The following is a 16,032-nucleotide window of genomic DNA, read 5'->3' as shown; positions in this document are numbered from 1 at the left end:
AAAGTTCTCTTCGTCTCAGACTTTGTAATTCCTCAAGATAGATATCTGAAAACTGATCTTAGTTGATCTTTTGGATATTTTTTTTGAGAGGTGGTTAAGAATCTAGGCTTCTCTTCGGGAGTCGTAAGTTCCGGAATTGTCAGGTTTACTAGCTTTGTCTATTGCAGACAGATTTTCACATCCTGATCTTCTATCTAAACGGAAATCAAATAGGCTTATCTATTAGGGGCAGATTGGTATAAAAAATCTTCACTTCGGCTGTAATGGAAATTAGCTAAGGGAATCAAGTGAATAGAGCCTTGCGAGGTTAAAGAGACGTAAGAAGCACGACTGTAACTGAATCGTCTGGAGGGTGGGTTCAATTTCAAGTACATTGCAGTTCGAAGTCTGATAGTAGGCTAGTGACTGTAGTAGCTTAATATAGTGTGATGTTCAAATCTAGATGAGGTCTCGTGGTTTTTCCGCTATTGGGTTTCCTCGTTAAAATTTTTTCTGGTGTCTTGTGTATTTCCTTTTCCGCATCATATTATCTATCTTTATAATTGGATTTGCAAAGGTTTGTATGTATTCAATCTAAGTAGATACGTCGCTTAATTGTAATCGATTACGAGACTTGTTCGTTGTAGAATTCGTATCTTGAAAGATACATAACCAGTTTAATCACTTGGCAGAATTTCGGTTGAATTATTTGGATACGACTAGATTGATCTTGGATATTGATTTTTGGGATCGTCCAAGTACTCTGCTTAACAATCAGTTCACAGATCCTGTGTCTATATACATACTGTCAAGGATCATCAGTTGGTCTACTTGCTCATCTCGTTTAACCATTTTCCTTGGACCATCGACTCAACTTGAGAAGGATGGGAAAATATTGGTATTCGAATATATGCTCATCCAGACTTCCAGTTTGACCATTTTCCTTGTTCACCGAGGGTGGGAATGAGTAAATTTGCTCGCTTGCCCACCATACTGGACTTGCTCTTAGGAGATTCAATACCCAGCTACTTGTCAATTTAATTTTCTCTTCCAACGTTTGTGTCTGATCATTGTTTCAAGACTGCTAATGGGGGGTACCAATATGCATATAGGACAAAAAAGCAGAGAGGAGAGTGAAAGTTCTGAGAGAGAAAAAAAGGGCGAAATTTTTTCAAACTTAGAATTTTGATTTTTCCATCTTTTCTAACTCAAATTCCCTGATTTTTTATGCCCTTTTTTCCTACTCCTATGATCTATAAGTATGAGGTAGGATTTGTGTCCTAGATCTGAGTTTGGAGGAGATCGATTGTCTTCCTCATATCTACTATAGTTGAAGACGAATCAAGCTTGGGGTTTGCTGTTTTCCCTCCCCTGATTGCTTTTAATGGCAGTAAAGGTCGGAATCAGAGCTCCAGCTCTTCTGGTGGTGATGATAAGCAGGATTTTCCTGCAGAATCAGAGATGTCAAAAGGGGTTGCTGCTAGAAACCCTAGGGATGGAAAATGGAGGTCACTCTTCAAACCTAGTGGTAAGGAAAGCTCAGGAGATTTTTCTACTAGCAAATTGTCTTATTTCAAATCTCAATCTGGTAATGATAAGACGATTATCATATCAGCTACTAATTTTGAAGAAGAAATTAAGGTCTGTGAAAATTTTCTAGTCGGCTATTTTGTGGGTGGACGCCCTTCTTTCTCTGTCATTGAATCTGCGGTGAAGAATGAGTGGAAACCCAAAGGTGAATTTCAAATGACCATTCATGATGGTTCAGTTTTCTTATTTGAATTTGAGCTAGATGAGGATAGAGTTGCTGCTTTGGAACATGGTTCTATATTTATTTCAAGTAAAAAAAATTTGATCCGAACATGGCATCTTTTTATTGAAGAATCAGTTCAAGAAATAAAGAAAATACCTATTTGGATGAACTTGAGGAAGATCTCTATTCATTTATGGAATGAGAATGGAATTAGCATGATTTCTAGTGCTTTGGGTACTCATTTGCTTGCCGATAAACATACATTGGCTAGAAGTAGAATGATCTTTGCGAGGGTCTGTGTTGAAGTTGAAGTTGATTTTGATTATCCAGACTCTATCTCTGTTTCATTTGATGGAAAAGAATTCAATGTCCTTGTAGAATACTCATGGAAACCTCCAAGATGTCTCTCTTGTGCTACATTTGGACATTCTAGTAGTAAATGTACCAAGGTTCCAAAGCAATTGATAGTTGATTATGTTCCTGCATCCCTGTCAACATCTGTTGAGAAAGGGTTAGAGCCTGAAATAGTGGAGCAAATGATAGTTGATCCTGCTAAAGTTTCATCTACTACAGTTGATCCCAGTTCAGAGATATGTGTGAATGGTGAGAAGGTTCTAGAATAAGAAAAAGTTCTTGGTGAGTGGGTTTCTTATAAAAGAAAGAAAGACACCGAAAAACAGAAAAATGGAAAGCACTTACAGACTCCTACATCTCTACGGGTTGTAGAAGTTGCAAGCACCTCACCTACCGAGCCCGCCCATTCCCCCGGGTTTTGAATCCCATAACAGGTTTCAGGGTTTTAATGAAGAAGAAGAACTGGAAGAGGAAGAGGAAGAAGAAAAAGAGGGAGAGGAAGAGGAAGTAGCCACTTCCGAATTAGCTCGAAAAGATACAAAAGCAATCACCACAAAGCCGTCATTGCACAAGCCAACTATAGGTATTGGTATGAAGTTGAGTATATAATCTAAAAACACAGGTATGTTTCCAAATGGTTCTCTTTCAAGTTTAAAAAATAAAAAGCCTCCTAATTCTAAAGCTCCTAACAAGATATCCGCCGATAAACTTGTGGAGTTTGGATCTTCTTGGGGATTAGAATTTCCACCTTTGAAGACTAACCGTGAAGAGATATTTAGCGATTTGGAAAAAAACCACGATGATTTATTTATAGAAGATGTTGACATGTCTTAAATGACTTTAGGCAGTGGTCCTCATTGCGGTTTGCAAGTTTCTTATTGTGTTTTAGGTTTCACAAGTTGTGTCTTTTGTTGAATCTCTTTGTTCTCTTCGAACTTTCTTTGTATTCTTAGAAATTCATGTCTCTTTTCAGTGGACTTTTCGCTTTTCGTTCTTGGTTGTTGTATTCGCCCGCACACGGCTTGTGTGCATTTTAATCTATTCCTTTTGATTGATAAGAAAAAAAGACAAAAAAACATTTGATCTTGGATTGGTACACCCCCAAGCAAAACAGTACCCCCATTAGCAGCCTTGCATTTTTTGATTGTTTTTTTATGTGATGGTATCAAGATAGGACCTAGTCCTTTTAATGGATGCCCCTACCACGTTTCCATACACATGGAAACGAATACCTGCACGGACACTCCAAAACGTCCAAAACGTCCATCTATGTAAACTGTTTTTGAAGAGATTACAAGTTGAACATTCTTGGGCAGATGTTTAAAAACAATAAAAACATGTTGCTGGCATCTGGATACTATTCTATAAGTGGGTGTCTATATATTGGCACAGTAGAATCAGTGAATCACAAGGTTTAAGCTATGCGGGACTAAACTTCCATAGTGCCTAATAACAATAACTATACAATTATTGTCTGCAATACTGAACTTTCATGTATGCCCCATTTCCACTGTATCATGAATTTTTGGATTTGCTGTATCATAAACAAGAAACGTCTCCGTACCCCAGGTTAAACATGCTATTTTTGAGATATTTTGGTTACTGCATCAAATACCTTTAGGTATGGAAGTATACATACCGGATTTGCACCTCATCTAGCCCACAAGTAACCAGGATTGTAAGAAACAACATTTCAATTTATAATGAGCAAGCCAGAGAGCACTTATGAGTAATGAGTACTGGCTGATCAATTCATGAATAACTGCACTGGTAGAGACTAATCTATCTCAAGGTGTTCTACAACCGTACAACTTTGAATCACGTCACTATTCTGAAGTCTCCACAAGTTCATTTTAGAGGAAAATCTACTACTATACGAAGATTAAAACTAGAAACCTAAATACGTGAGATAAATCGAAACAAAATGTCATGCATCCCTCATCGCTATGAAATTGACCTGTTCACTCAAAACTCTACTCATCAAGTAACTCTGAGATTTTATCCAAGAAACCTCAACCATCTATTTGATACACTTTTCAGATGGCACATTCTGATCTATTTAGTTAACTTGAAAATGTTCAGTGTTCCACAATCACCCAAATGGTTTACTCTTGACTGAACTCAAATTTAAAACAAAAACAGATGCTTCACACTTTGATGTGGCTGTGTATCCCACTCAAAATTAATTACAAGGGTTTAAATTATAACTTACTCATGCAACTACAGCAGCGGATGGGGTGTACCAGCCATGATGAACCTCTACAGCTTTCTTTCTTCTGGCTAATCGAGACTTCCTGTTGGCTCCAGTATTCCTATGCAGCGATCCTGCTTTGACTGCTTTATCAATAGCCGAATACGCTGCGGCAATAAGTTTCTCGACCTCGACGATTTCTTCAGATTGTGCATCTGTTTTCTTGTTGAGGCCGTCGAGGGCTTCAAATACCTGAAAAAGATATAACGACTTTCAACAAGAAGTATTATAAACTTCTTAGTTCTGTATGCTTAACCGTTCAACTCTCTATGAACCAACTAGTTTTTGGGACTTGATGCATTTAAGCTTTTACCCTTTCCCAGTTACCAGCAACACCATTGATTCATTACCATCAAACTCATTTCAACAGCTTTAAATTCTCACAATATTTCACCTACTTATGGAAGCTTTTTCAATATAGCAAGTAAAAAATATGAGCTTTTCTGATAAGAGTACTATGTGTGAGATTTGTTTATTTAGAGAAAAGAAGAACAAACATTCTCTATAGGATTTACATTTAATGAGCATGGAATCAGAGAGATCATGTGCAAAAAAAAACAACAACTCATGAGCCACCACTTGAATACTAATACTTGCAACATAAAACACTTAACGGTTCATCATCACTGATTGCTTTGTGTGCATTCCACCTCAAATAGTATGTACCAAACTTATTGGACGCAAAATACTTCAAGATCGGTCAATCCAACAACAGCCAATCATAAACCTCGATCTTGCAAACAGTCATACAAATAAACTTCCCGAGCCATATTTGTTTGGATCATCAATACCAAAAGCACTTGGCGACAACTTGGGACAGTAGAGATCAACATAAAACTTTCAGTAGAGACTGGATACCAAAATGGAGCTACCAACAATATTTTAGCTCCTAGTCATCTACCTATGTTCCATTAAAATGTACTTTTCACGGATTTTCGGGAATTGTTAGCTAGAACTGGAGCTTCCTACCTATGTTAAATATTACAAGTCTCAGTTACCGCATTGCTTCTTTGCACCAATGGTTGAATATAGAATAGATACGAAATAGAATATGCAAGAGAAACACCTTCCAGTCTACATTTTTTTCTTTTATCCACTTTAACCGAATGTTGTTGATACTGATTCCTCGACTCTACTAATAGTTTGTTATCTATAACCTTAATCCTATACCTTGAGTAGACAGAACAACATAATGAAAGAAAGCACCAACTGCCTGAACCTATTCTTTGGATGAATCAAGATGTCATACAGTAACCGAAGGAAAAAACACGTTAACTACAGCGTCCTCAAAGGCTACAAATAACAGAAGTAACTAAGGGAATTTGCACCTTCTCTAACCTACGAATGACAAGGATTGGAGGAAAAACCACGTCAATATGATGGTGAGTAACCCACAGACTTGTAATCCCATATACGGTGAATAATGACGTATGAAGAATGAGTAATCAGGTGATCGTTATTTGAATAACAAACTGGTAGGACATGGAAAACTGCACAAAATATCACAGCCCAAAAACTCTGACACCCCTTCAAAGATAATCTAGATACTACACACAGATTAATGCAAGAGCTCCAGAAACAAATGAACCATGTGGACACATAGGGTTACACATATCTCATTCGCTTTAAAATCACGTGGTCATTCACATTTACAAAACCCCTAAGGTACATCAAGTTATGAATCCCAAGGTTTTTAAGTAAAACAAAATCACATATTCAGCTACTAATACACTTTTCAGATGCCATATTCTGCTCAAGTAACTTGAAAAGGTTCTTCATCTGGTCACTGATAGAATATGTATGACTGAACTCTGATTTGAAACAAACTTCGAAACTCATACTTCAATGTGTTGCGTTTTGGCATCAGAAAAAAATTAAAAAAATATATAAAAAAAAAATCAAATAAAATTCGGTTTGAATTAGGGTAATGTAGATAGATTGACACTTGTGATTTTTGCTTTCCATATATCTTGTTCTTTATTTAAGAAGTTCAAGACCAAGCTGTGAAACCTAAGTTACACTACTAGTATCTCTCGCTTAAATTCAAAATTTTACGCAAATGCAACTCTATATACTCCAACAATGAAAAGAAACACCCACAAAAATCACATTTCAGGGAAGGGAAACACAACTACCATAAATCTGGCATAACCCTAACAAACCCAACACTGAAAATGAAACCAAAAATTGTATGAAATTATCAGTAAATTAGAGAAGTGGGTACCGTCTTCATCCGAGTCTTCATCTCAGATTTCTTGGCTTTGTTGTATACCCTTCTTTTCTCTGCTTGACGAGCTCTCTTAGCTGCTGAATCAGCTTTCTGCACTGGAGCAGCCTCACAAACAACAGAACGACGTGTTTGTCTCTCTACTGCCTTCAAAGCTAAACTACCTGAAAAAACAAACAAACAAAAAACCCATTTAGGAATTAAATTACTGCGAAAAGAAAATGGAGAGAATGGTTTTATTTTTTCGTATAATTACCATTGGCGAATGGAGTTTCAGAAAGAAAATTTGAGAAACTTAAAGACTTGAGAGAAGCTTTGGGGTTTGGAAAACTCAGATAAGAGGTGGTGTTACTGCTGTTTGTGATTGTTAATTGCTTGGAAAATGATGCTACCAAACAAGATGAAAATGCTGCCATCTCTACTCTTTACTATCTTTCTCTGAGTGTGTTTCTCTCTACTCTCTCTGGTCTAAGTTTTGTTCTTGGAATGCCTTATCGGTTAATGCCCACACTATTTTATCCAACCCAAGAAGAGGACATTTTCCGGAGTTGGGTGTCAAATTTCTTAACGTGGGTAAGCAAAACCCGCTATGGGATAGGATTAGCTATATCATATGGCGATTCTAAGGCTGGCTTGTACGAGACTTTAAATCAAGCTTTAAATCGAGATCCACGTCAGGTTAAATCGAAGGCTAGATTGCGTTTTATGGCTCTTCAACAACCTTCAAATCAGGATCAACATCATATTGGGGTGCGAGTCTTACCGTATTTTTATTTTTATTTTTTTTATGGAAAAGGGGTTTTTAGGGAATCCTTAAATTTATTTATTAGATTACCTCGTTCAAATTAAGGTTTGGTTATTATATAACGGAAGTGGTAGATAAACCTATTATCATGTTTTATCATTGTACATTGCACACTGATACGATCAATCTACAATGTGAATTTTTTGATCTACACGAAACCAAATAAGATAATATCCGTCGTAGAAATAGTTTCCACTAATCATCGTAATCACGACCCATTCCGATAGCCATCGATCTTCTTTGTATAAATCTCTCATCGTCACGTCGAAATTGATCGTCTACAAAGATATGCTTGAATCTCTCATGGAATTTCAGTATAAGAGCCCAGCGGCTATAATAAAATAAAACGCCATAATGACGATTGGAATTTGAATTATACAGCGCATGAAATAGTCATTGTATACAAAAGAATAGTAACATTAAAGTAAATTCTAAAACCTAAATCACAAAGTGATTTTTATTGAAAACAAGAAAGATCAACTACAAAATTACAAACTCAAAATTTACTTGAAATAACTGATATATCGGATGCAATCCAAGTATATCTAGGTTTGAAGTAGAAGATTTTGAAAAAACTAGGTTTGGATAATTTTTGGAAAAAACTGTTACGGAGAGGATTTTAGAGAGAGAAAGAGGATTTCAATAGAATGCAAGAGAAAATTGAAAATGAGTCTTACCGCAACGCTATGTAGTTTGGGCAAAACTAAAAATTTCACGTGTAATGGTTTTATGCTGAAAGCTTCAGTCGTTTGGTCTTCAGCGATTAGCCTACTGCTCAAACAATCAATGATGTAAAATAATTGCATTAAACCATTTCATATACCTGCCCATGTTTTTCTAGTTTGAGTTCGAATTTTGAAAATCCATAAGACTCGTTGTAACTCTTACTGTTTTAAAGAGTTGAGCGATAAAATAGTTAAGACCAAAATGGTTTAGCGCAAAATTAAAACTGGGAGGCAGTAATTGTGAAATTTCAGAAGAAGCTTGCTCCATCCGTGGAAGAGAAGATTCTTCACTAAAGATGGAAGAGTTTTGCTGATTAAAACATCTTTTTCAAGTCTACCCATATATTATATGTCAATATTCCCTATACCAGCTACAATTGAAAAAAAAGCTTAATCAGATAATGAGAAATTTCTTGTGGGGTTCAATAACAGATGCAAGGAAAATTAATTGGGTACCTTGGGACAAAGTATGCACACCAAAGAAAATGGGAGGTCTTGGAATAAGAAATCTCACACTTACCAATAAAGCTCTCTTATCCAAATGGTCTTGGAGGTTCACAAAAGAAAAGAAATTACTATGGAGAAAAGTTATACAAGAAAAAATGAAAGCTCAAGTAGATGATTTAAGGGTAAAGGACAACTCAGAACCTCAAGGGAGAAGCATATGGAAAGGTATATAAAAACACAAACCAATTATGGAGGCAATCACAGTCATAGAAGTTAAAAAAGGTGATGCAGTGAGCTTTTGGTGGGATAAATGGAAAGGGACTCGACCACTAAAAATGAAATACTCAAATATATATAAACTCTCAAAACATAAGAAGGCTACTATCAAAGATATAATGCAAAATGGAGCATGGAATATCCAATTGAGCAAGAATCTGACACATATTTAGATTACGGAAGTGATTGCATTGTTTGCATAATTGGGTACTCCTCCAGTATTAGATGATGTAGCTACAGATAATCTAAGATGCGCACTTACAGGTGGTTTCAATGATAAAACATGGTACAAATGGTTGGTGGAGCAGCTGCCAACACTCCCAAATCAAATTCCAGTCTCTTGCATCTGGATTCAGTTTGTTTCTCCTAAAGTGCAGTACTTTATGTGGTCAGTAGCTTTAAATGCCATCCCAATTTTGGATAACTTACTCAGAAGGGGATGCCAGATACAAAATCATCTGTGTCCCATGTGCCAAATGCAACCAGAATCAGTAAATCATCTACTCTTACACTGTTAATATGCCTATAAAGTATAGTATTACTTTATCATAGGATTTGATGTTAGATGGGCACAAGGTGGGACTCTCATTGCTTAATTAGAAGCTTGGAAATTTCGCAGAGGTAGAAAACTTTGGCCTTTACCTATCTTTGCTATATGCTGGTCCTTATGGGATGAAAGAAACAGGAGGGACATGGCTCACAAACGACCAAGAGCAGCAGAAGTGGTGATTATTGAAGTTAAGCTACTGCTATACAAATGGGGAGAAAGTCAAAAATGGTTCCAATGTACTCCTTTGAGAGATCTTGTAACTCATTGGAAAGTAATCATCAATTGCAGATAATGTAAGCTACACTTAAAATGAGGGTTCAAGCCCTATTACATATTTATTCAATATAATTTAACCTTTTATCTCAAAATAAATAAATAAATAAAAATGGGTCCAACAATGAATTATAAAGCACAAAGCCAACCCAAATTGGTCAATGTGCATAACTATTAAATGAGACCTAAAAATGGGTCCAACACTGAACTTAGCTTTGGTTTATTCTCATTCTCTCTGTCCTATTTTTTTCATTCTTAAGAACAAGAAAAAACCATATTATCTAAAACCATTTTATTCATACCATTTATCACAAGAAAGTTTTCAGGATCCCAATAAAAATTATTAACTAACTCACCTTTCCGGGGAGAAATTTTTTGGCAGAAAAATGAGAAAATTGTAAGAGACGGACTTAAGGGAGAGCTAACCTGATATCAATCCCGGGTTAGCCCTTCAAGACCACTACCTAAACTTTTAGTTTATATTTATTTTTTTTGGACTAATTTAGTGCGCTCGGGTCATGTTTGACGTTTATGCCCATCTGCATTCGTCCCTTACATAGTTTGGAGTGTCTCAACCTTTTTTAGATTCTCATGCAACATTATCCTCAATTTAAACGGTAAGAATCTTCTTGACATAATATGAAATAACTGAGTCTTAGGGCTGGAAATGCGCATAAAAAACACTAGAACAATAAGTGGAACTGCATATGGCAAGTGAGAGATGGAAGCACTATCAATATGTAGGAAGACAACTCGGTTCAATAATTTCCTATAGAAATGGAAAAACCAAACCATCCAAATAACCTCAATCTGGTTAGAGATGTAATCCAACAAAATACACTCACATAGAACAAACCACTATTGAACCTACAGATTTCTCTAGACCAACAAGCTTTGGCAAGAGAAATAAACCTCTCTTCCAACACAGTGCATATGTTATTAGGTGGAGACACACAAAAAATGAACAATCTATAGTTGATCCATGTTTATACTTTTAGCAAATAACCAACAGGAACCATTATAAAAGTATGGAATATCCATACATCCCCAAAAGTTCAAATATTGTTAATTAACAGATGGTTCCAGTCAGGAGTTGCACGGTCTCCGGGGACTCTGTACACGAAACTGTGCAATCCATGATGCAGCATGTGTACGAAATTCTCTATCTCTCCAAGACACAGCGTCAAGGTATCTTCACAGCCCTTAATCGTGTTGTATTAGGAAAGCGTCTCTTTCCTACTGAAGAAACCATGCCAGAACCCCGAACTCTCTCAGGAAGCGGTGCTGGAAAACACAACTGGGGACTGCTGACCACGGTTTATCTAAGGGACACCGATCTCGACAACACATTAATCGACGCGGCCTCTGACTTCAACATCGTTACCATCAAAACTCTGAGAGTTGCGGGAGTTTCGAACAGGAGGCTACCCGTTCCCCAACCGTGGTCAAAAACTTGGAAGGAGAGGCGATGGATGCATATCGCTACATCAGCCTTGAAATCAAGGTGGGAGACACTCTAACACATGGAAAATTCCACATTTTCAAAGACCTCTCAAACTACAACATGATTCCGGGGCACGCATGGGTACACGGCAACAAAGCTAAGTTAAGATTATCCCCTCTGCCGATGTCGATACCCGAAAGAATTTCCAATAATCCGTCCAACTTTGAAGATTGCATGTCGCCGTATCAACAACTTACCAATGTAACTCAATTTCCTGGAGAAATCCCGTCGACGTTCATCCGCAGATTCCAAACACAAGTAAGTCTGATTAAACAACCCTTTTTGCACACAGTCATCTCTCCTCTCGGCCAGGCATGGGGACTCAGTCCAATTATCAACCCAGGCGTCATTAGGAGATGTGAATGGGACGTTGGGCCTTTCAAGTTCTTTGTCAAAAATTTGGAAGCTGTCACAGTCAAATATGACGAGTTCAAAAATCAAGTGGTTGCGCAACGCTCAAACCCGTTTCGAATTGGAGATGTAGTAGTCAAGACGACCTCGGTTCAAGTTGGAAACATAACAGTGAAGATACCCACTCGACCCGGTCCGCCTAAAGAAAAGGAAGATGAGCCATATTTGGTGGCAGATGTTATCTTGGGTGGTTACTGCAAGCTCATCATTGCCGACAAATTGGAAGGTGTGACGATTTACTCACGATGGCTCAAACCCTTCGATACCTAAAACGTTGTGCTACCTTCACCTCCAGCGTTCCCCTTTCAACATTTCCTTCGCCATTTTCCCTTTTCATGCAATATTTGTAACTTCTCTAAAATGATTGCACTGCTTGCATTCATGAGTAGAGTTTTCGATTTCAATTAAAGTATGTTTTTCCTTAAAAGGTTTTCCCAAACCATCTTAAAGGAAAAATACCAATTAAAACCAAACTCTCATAGAGTTATTACCCGTCTATTGAAAGCCAGAGAAACCAAACCACCACAAAAAAAAAAACAATATATTAAAAAAATACTGAAGAAGGGAATATGAAAATAAGATGATCATCAGGCGGCAGAACAAATATCTTCTTCAAAAATATCAGGCTTCAAATCCCACTTAACTCTCCTCTGGTTTTCGGGATGTGTGAAAACGATGCTGCTACAAGGGAGAGCCAAGAAACAGGTCGGCCGAACCTTTAACTATTGTTGTTATTTCCCCTGTTTTGAGTTACTATGGGTGATGTCAGCGTTCGGAGGCATTGGCTACGAAAGCAGCATGCCAGCTAGTACCTGTGGCAAATTCCATCCACATTACTTGTGTATCCATCTACTGGATGGCCAGGAGGGTCGAGCGACTTATTTTCGCACAAAGGGTTTTTTGGATCTTTTCAGTATGAAGGTCTTATTGATTCATTCAGAGATGTGAAACCATAAGAGCTGAACAATGGAATGTTACTTGGTGAATCCCTAACTCCGCCATGAAAACAAGAAAGCGAAAGTAAATCTTTGAAATATCAGAAGCGGCTACTCGCCGAGAAGAAATAGCAAAAGTGAAAAAAAAAATTGTTCGTCAATGGCATACGCCTGGATCAATAACGCCTCCATCAGAGATTTTCCAAGCACTTTGCCCAGCACCCTCTCTGGCAGAAAACGTTCCATCCAGACGCCGTCTCGGCAGCAACAATTTCAACATCCCATCCAGAAGCCGCCTCAGCAGCAGCGACCTCAGCATATGATAGACACATTTTTGTGTATGATATAATCACAATTGTATATATTGTTAGTGCTCGATTTTGTATTTATTTTGGCTTTTTATGTCTTTGTAGGTGTTTTTGGAAAAATAAGATTTTGCGGCGAAATTGGCTCGAAAATTGTTTTTTGCGTTCATGGGAGTACATTTGCTATTCGGACCCTCACTTTGGATAAGGGGTAACCTAATTACTAAGGGGCATCCCATTTCCAGGCAGCTGCTAATCGCACCCCTACTCTGGATAGGGGGCGTCCATCTTCTACATTTGAAATTCAAAAGGCGGGAAAGTAGATACAGTTCTGGCAGATTTAGGGTTCTTGAATTGAAGGAGTTTGAGGTCGATTAAACCTCTGATTTTCATAGGATAGACTCCTTATGGGTCTAGGAATCTGATATGGGTGTTGAAATCGATTAGACTGGGCTCAATCGACGGATTTTTATCACAACAGAAAATATGAAAAGTCACGTGTGTGACCTGTTTTAGAGAATTTTAGAGAGATTAAAGTGTTGTAAACCTTCCCAAAGATTTGTATCTATATAAGGAAGAGTTTAGAATAAAAAGGAAAGCTCAGAAACGCGTAGAAATTCTAAAACAAGAAATTGCCGCAACTTGGCCGTGGAGAGAAGGAAAGAGATTTTGGAAGATTTGGGAGACATTTAATCGTTATTTTTGATATAAATAGATTGTTTGGGTCATATAGAAGGGGTGTCGAGAGTTTGGGGACCCGAGGAGAGCCAGAGAAGAAGAAATCAGAGTTTTATCAAACTCTGTTTCTGCTGCTGCTGCTGCTGAAGAGGAAGAACGCGAAGAACATTGACGCACGGGAAACAGTCACAGAACAGTGTCGTTGTTTAACAGCTGAAGAACATTAAGCTGTGCAGGACAGTCATATTCTAGGGTCTTGAATTTCTGATCCTGTAACAGTTGATTAGTAAGGTATATCTTCAGTATTGCAACACCAACTGTAACAGTGACTTCTGTAACATCTATACACCGTTGCAGATCTGTTGTTTTATATATTCTCTTCAATAAAACCACCTTTTGAGCCATAAAATTTATTATTTTGAACCTGTTTTTGATATGAGGAGCTAAACCCCATTGCTGAGGTGATAGAGGAAGCTATTTTTCCAACAAAAAGCGGTACAATCTATTTAATTTAATTTATTGCAATTATTATTATGATTATTTGCCTTGGACTATTATTGAATATGATTTTTATTTGAGTGATTGTGATATATTTTGATGGAGTATGCTTAGTTTATAGACTCTTGATGCTTCATGCTTGGTATTTACAATTATTTCTTTTGAAAATCTACTTGTTGCAATAGTAAGAATCAAATTGAACAAGAAAATTGCATGAATACAAAGATTGGATTAAATCACCTTAAACTTGGAAAATAGTGGAATCTTAGCCTCATTGTTCTTTTAATATTGATACCAACTTTGTTAGTGTTTGTTATAATTACTAGTGAGTTTTCTATTTAATTTTGAATTTAAATCTAAAGTTATCCTTCACAAGTTCGAGAATCGAATCATTTTTTACCACTATCTACAAATCACATCAATTTTTGGCGTCGCTGCCCGGGACTTGTTTTTAGGGTTTTGGATTTATTTTATTTATTTATTATTATTATTGTTTTTTTTTGTTTTTTTATTATTTTTGTCCTTTTTTATGTTTTTGGGTATTTATCTTGTGTCTACAAGTTCTGGATCATAAAGAAAATTGAGCCAAGGAGTTTGGTGATTTCATAAAGACTTGGAGCTAAAGATTAAAGAAAAAAGAACAGAAAAGAAGACAATTTTATTTTAGACAATTTTAGTTTAGAGTTTGTTTATTTTATTTAAAAAAAAAATTGTATTAGGGTTTATTATTTTTGTAATTTTTCTTTATTTTTTTGGACTTTTGGACTTTTTGACTTTATTTTTTTTATTACCCTACGGAAGGGTACTTTAAATATAAACTGTTTGCAGAGAAGGAGGACAATTACGATATTCTCTGCACCTTGGGTTCGTACACTAGACATCGGAGTCAGTGGCCCGAGTCGACTACAACCGATTCATCCCTCGTCTGGAACTGGAGGTAAGATTCTAAACACTCGCGAATCCCCTGTCAGCGAGTTACTGGACTCCTTCGTATGCATATATGTTGAGGACTGAATACAAACATTTATTTTTCTAGTAAAGGGCAAGGCCTGGCCATACAAGATAAGGGTTCGGATTTCATCACCGTTCTCTTCTTGCCTGCTTTAGGAACACGTAACCTACGCGAACCTAAGCCTAAAATTTTGACTAGAACGAGACTGATAGGGTAACGAGCTTAACAGGAAAGTCATTCGTAAAATATTGGTTACTCTTTTAAGCATACTTCGAAGTTCTTGACAGTTTCTGTAAGTTGAATGCGTGACTGAGCCGCCTTGTAATACCGGTGAGGCCTTGGGTATCAAATCTCCACCGAGCTTCCCTCGCCTCTATTCAACTTACGTTAACTCTGATTGATTCCAGAGGGGTTTGCTTAAATTGTAAAGAATTCCCGTTCGAAGGATTAGAAGATGGTCTAGAAACAATCTAAGTGGATCCATCATGCTTTTTGTTTGCTAGAAATCAATAGGTTTGATTTGGTTGAGTCGGCCTTGATCTGTGTTTGCTTACCCTTCTAATTTAGAAAACTCTATTGTATGCATGAACGTAAAAGAGACGCACTAGGTAGATTTGTTAAAGAGAAACCTAGTAGTTCGAAGCGTCTCGATTACCTTAATCTAGAAAGTCCGACTTTTGAAGAGTCTGTTTTTGAACGTCCTTTGACTGAGGAGAGAATCCATGTTGCTCCGATAGCGCCAGAAATGGCAACTTTGAAAGATTTGTTGAATCCAACTAGGACTACTCGTCCTTCGTGTATTAAGTTAGCTGAAATGGAGGCACCCTATGAACTGAAACCTGGGACCTTACAGATGCTCCCAATCTTTTTAGGGAAAGAAAATGAAAACTATTATTACCATGTTAGGGATTTTGAAGAAATTTGTAGTACTCTAAGAATTAGAGGCTTAGATGATGATGCTTTGAAACTTAGGTTATTTTAATTTTCCCTGAAAGATAAGGACAAGTCGTGGCTGTATAGTTTGGACTCCGAGTCAATTGAGACATATGAACAACTTACATCTGCCTTTTTCAATAAGTTTTTCCCTAGGCACAAAACATCGTCTATTA

At 37.2% G+C, this 16,032-nt stretch overlaps 1 protein-coding gene across 1 annotated transcript; it reads right to left on the bottom strand.

The window, feature by feature from the left end:
• Positions 1 to 4,082: 4,082 nt before the first annotated feature.
• Positions 4,083 to 7,051, bottom strand: LOC113287565 (30S ribosomal protein S20, chloroplastic-like). Its single transcript, XM_026536354.1, has 3 exons — positions 6,821 to 7,051; positions 6,562 to 6,728; positions 4,083 to 4,529 (listed from the first exon to the last, which is right to left on the bottom strand). The coding sequence occupies exons 1-3, from the start codon at positions 6,978 to 6,980 to the stop codon at positions 4,299 to 4,301; spliced, it is 558 nt and encodes a 185-aa protein (XP_026392139.1). The 5' UTR covers positions 6,981 to 7,051; the 3' UTR covers positions 4,083 to 4,298.
• Positions 7,052 to 16,032: the final 8,981 nt, after the last annotated feature.

Source organism: Papaver somniferum, chromosome 6 (assembly GCF_003573695.1).
Source record: "Papaver somniferum cultivar HN1 chromosome 6, ASM357369v1, whole genome shotgun sequence".
In the NCBI taxonomy this organism is placed as follows: domain Eukaryota; kingdom Viridiplantae; phylum Streptophyta; class Magnoliopsida; order Ranunculales; family Papaveraceae; genus Papaver; species Papaver somniferum.
This window is presented reverse-complemented; position numbering and strand designations above follow the sequence as displayed.

Excerpts from the sequence above, each read along its gene's own strand:
- LOC113287565 (XM_026536354.1), bottom strand. The coding sequence starts at position 6,980 with ATGGCAGCATTTTCATCTTGTTTGGTAGCATCATTTTCCAAGCAATTA. Across the intron at positions 6,729-6,820 it reads TGAAACTCCATTCGCCAATG|GTAGTTTAGCTTTGAAGGCA; the intron begins GTAATTATACGA and ends TTGTTTTTTCAG. Across the intron at positions 4,530-6,561 it reads TGAAGACTCGGATGAAGACG|GTATTTGAAGCCCTCGACGG; the intron begins GTACCCACTTCT and ends TATCTTTTTCAG.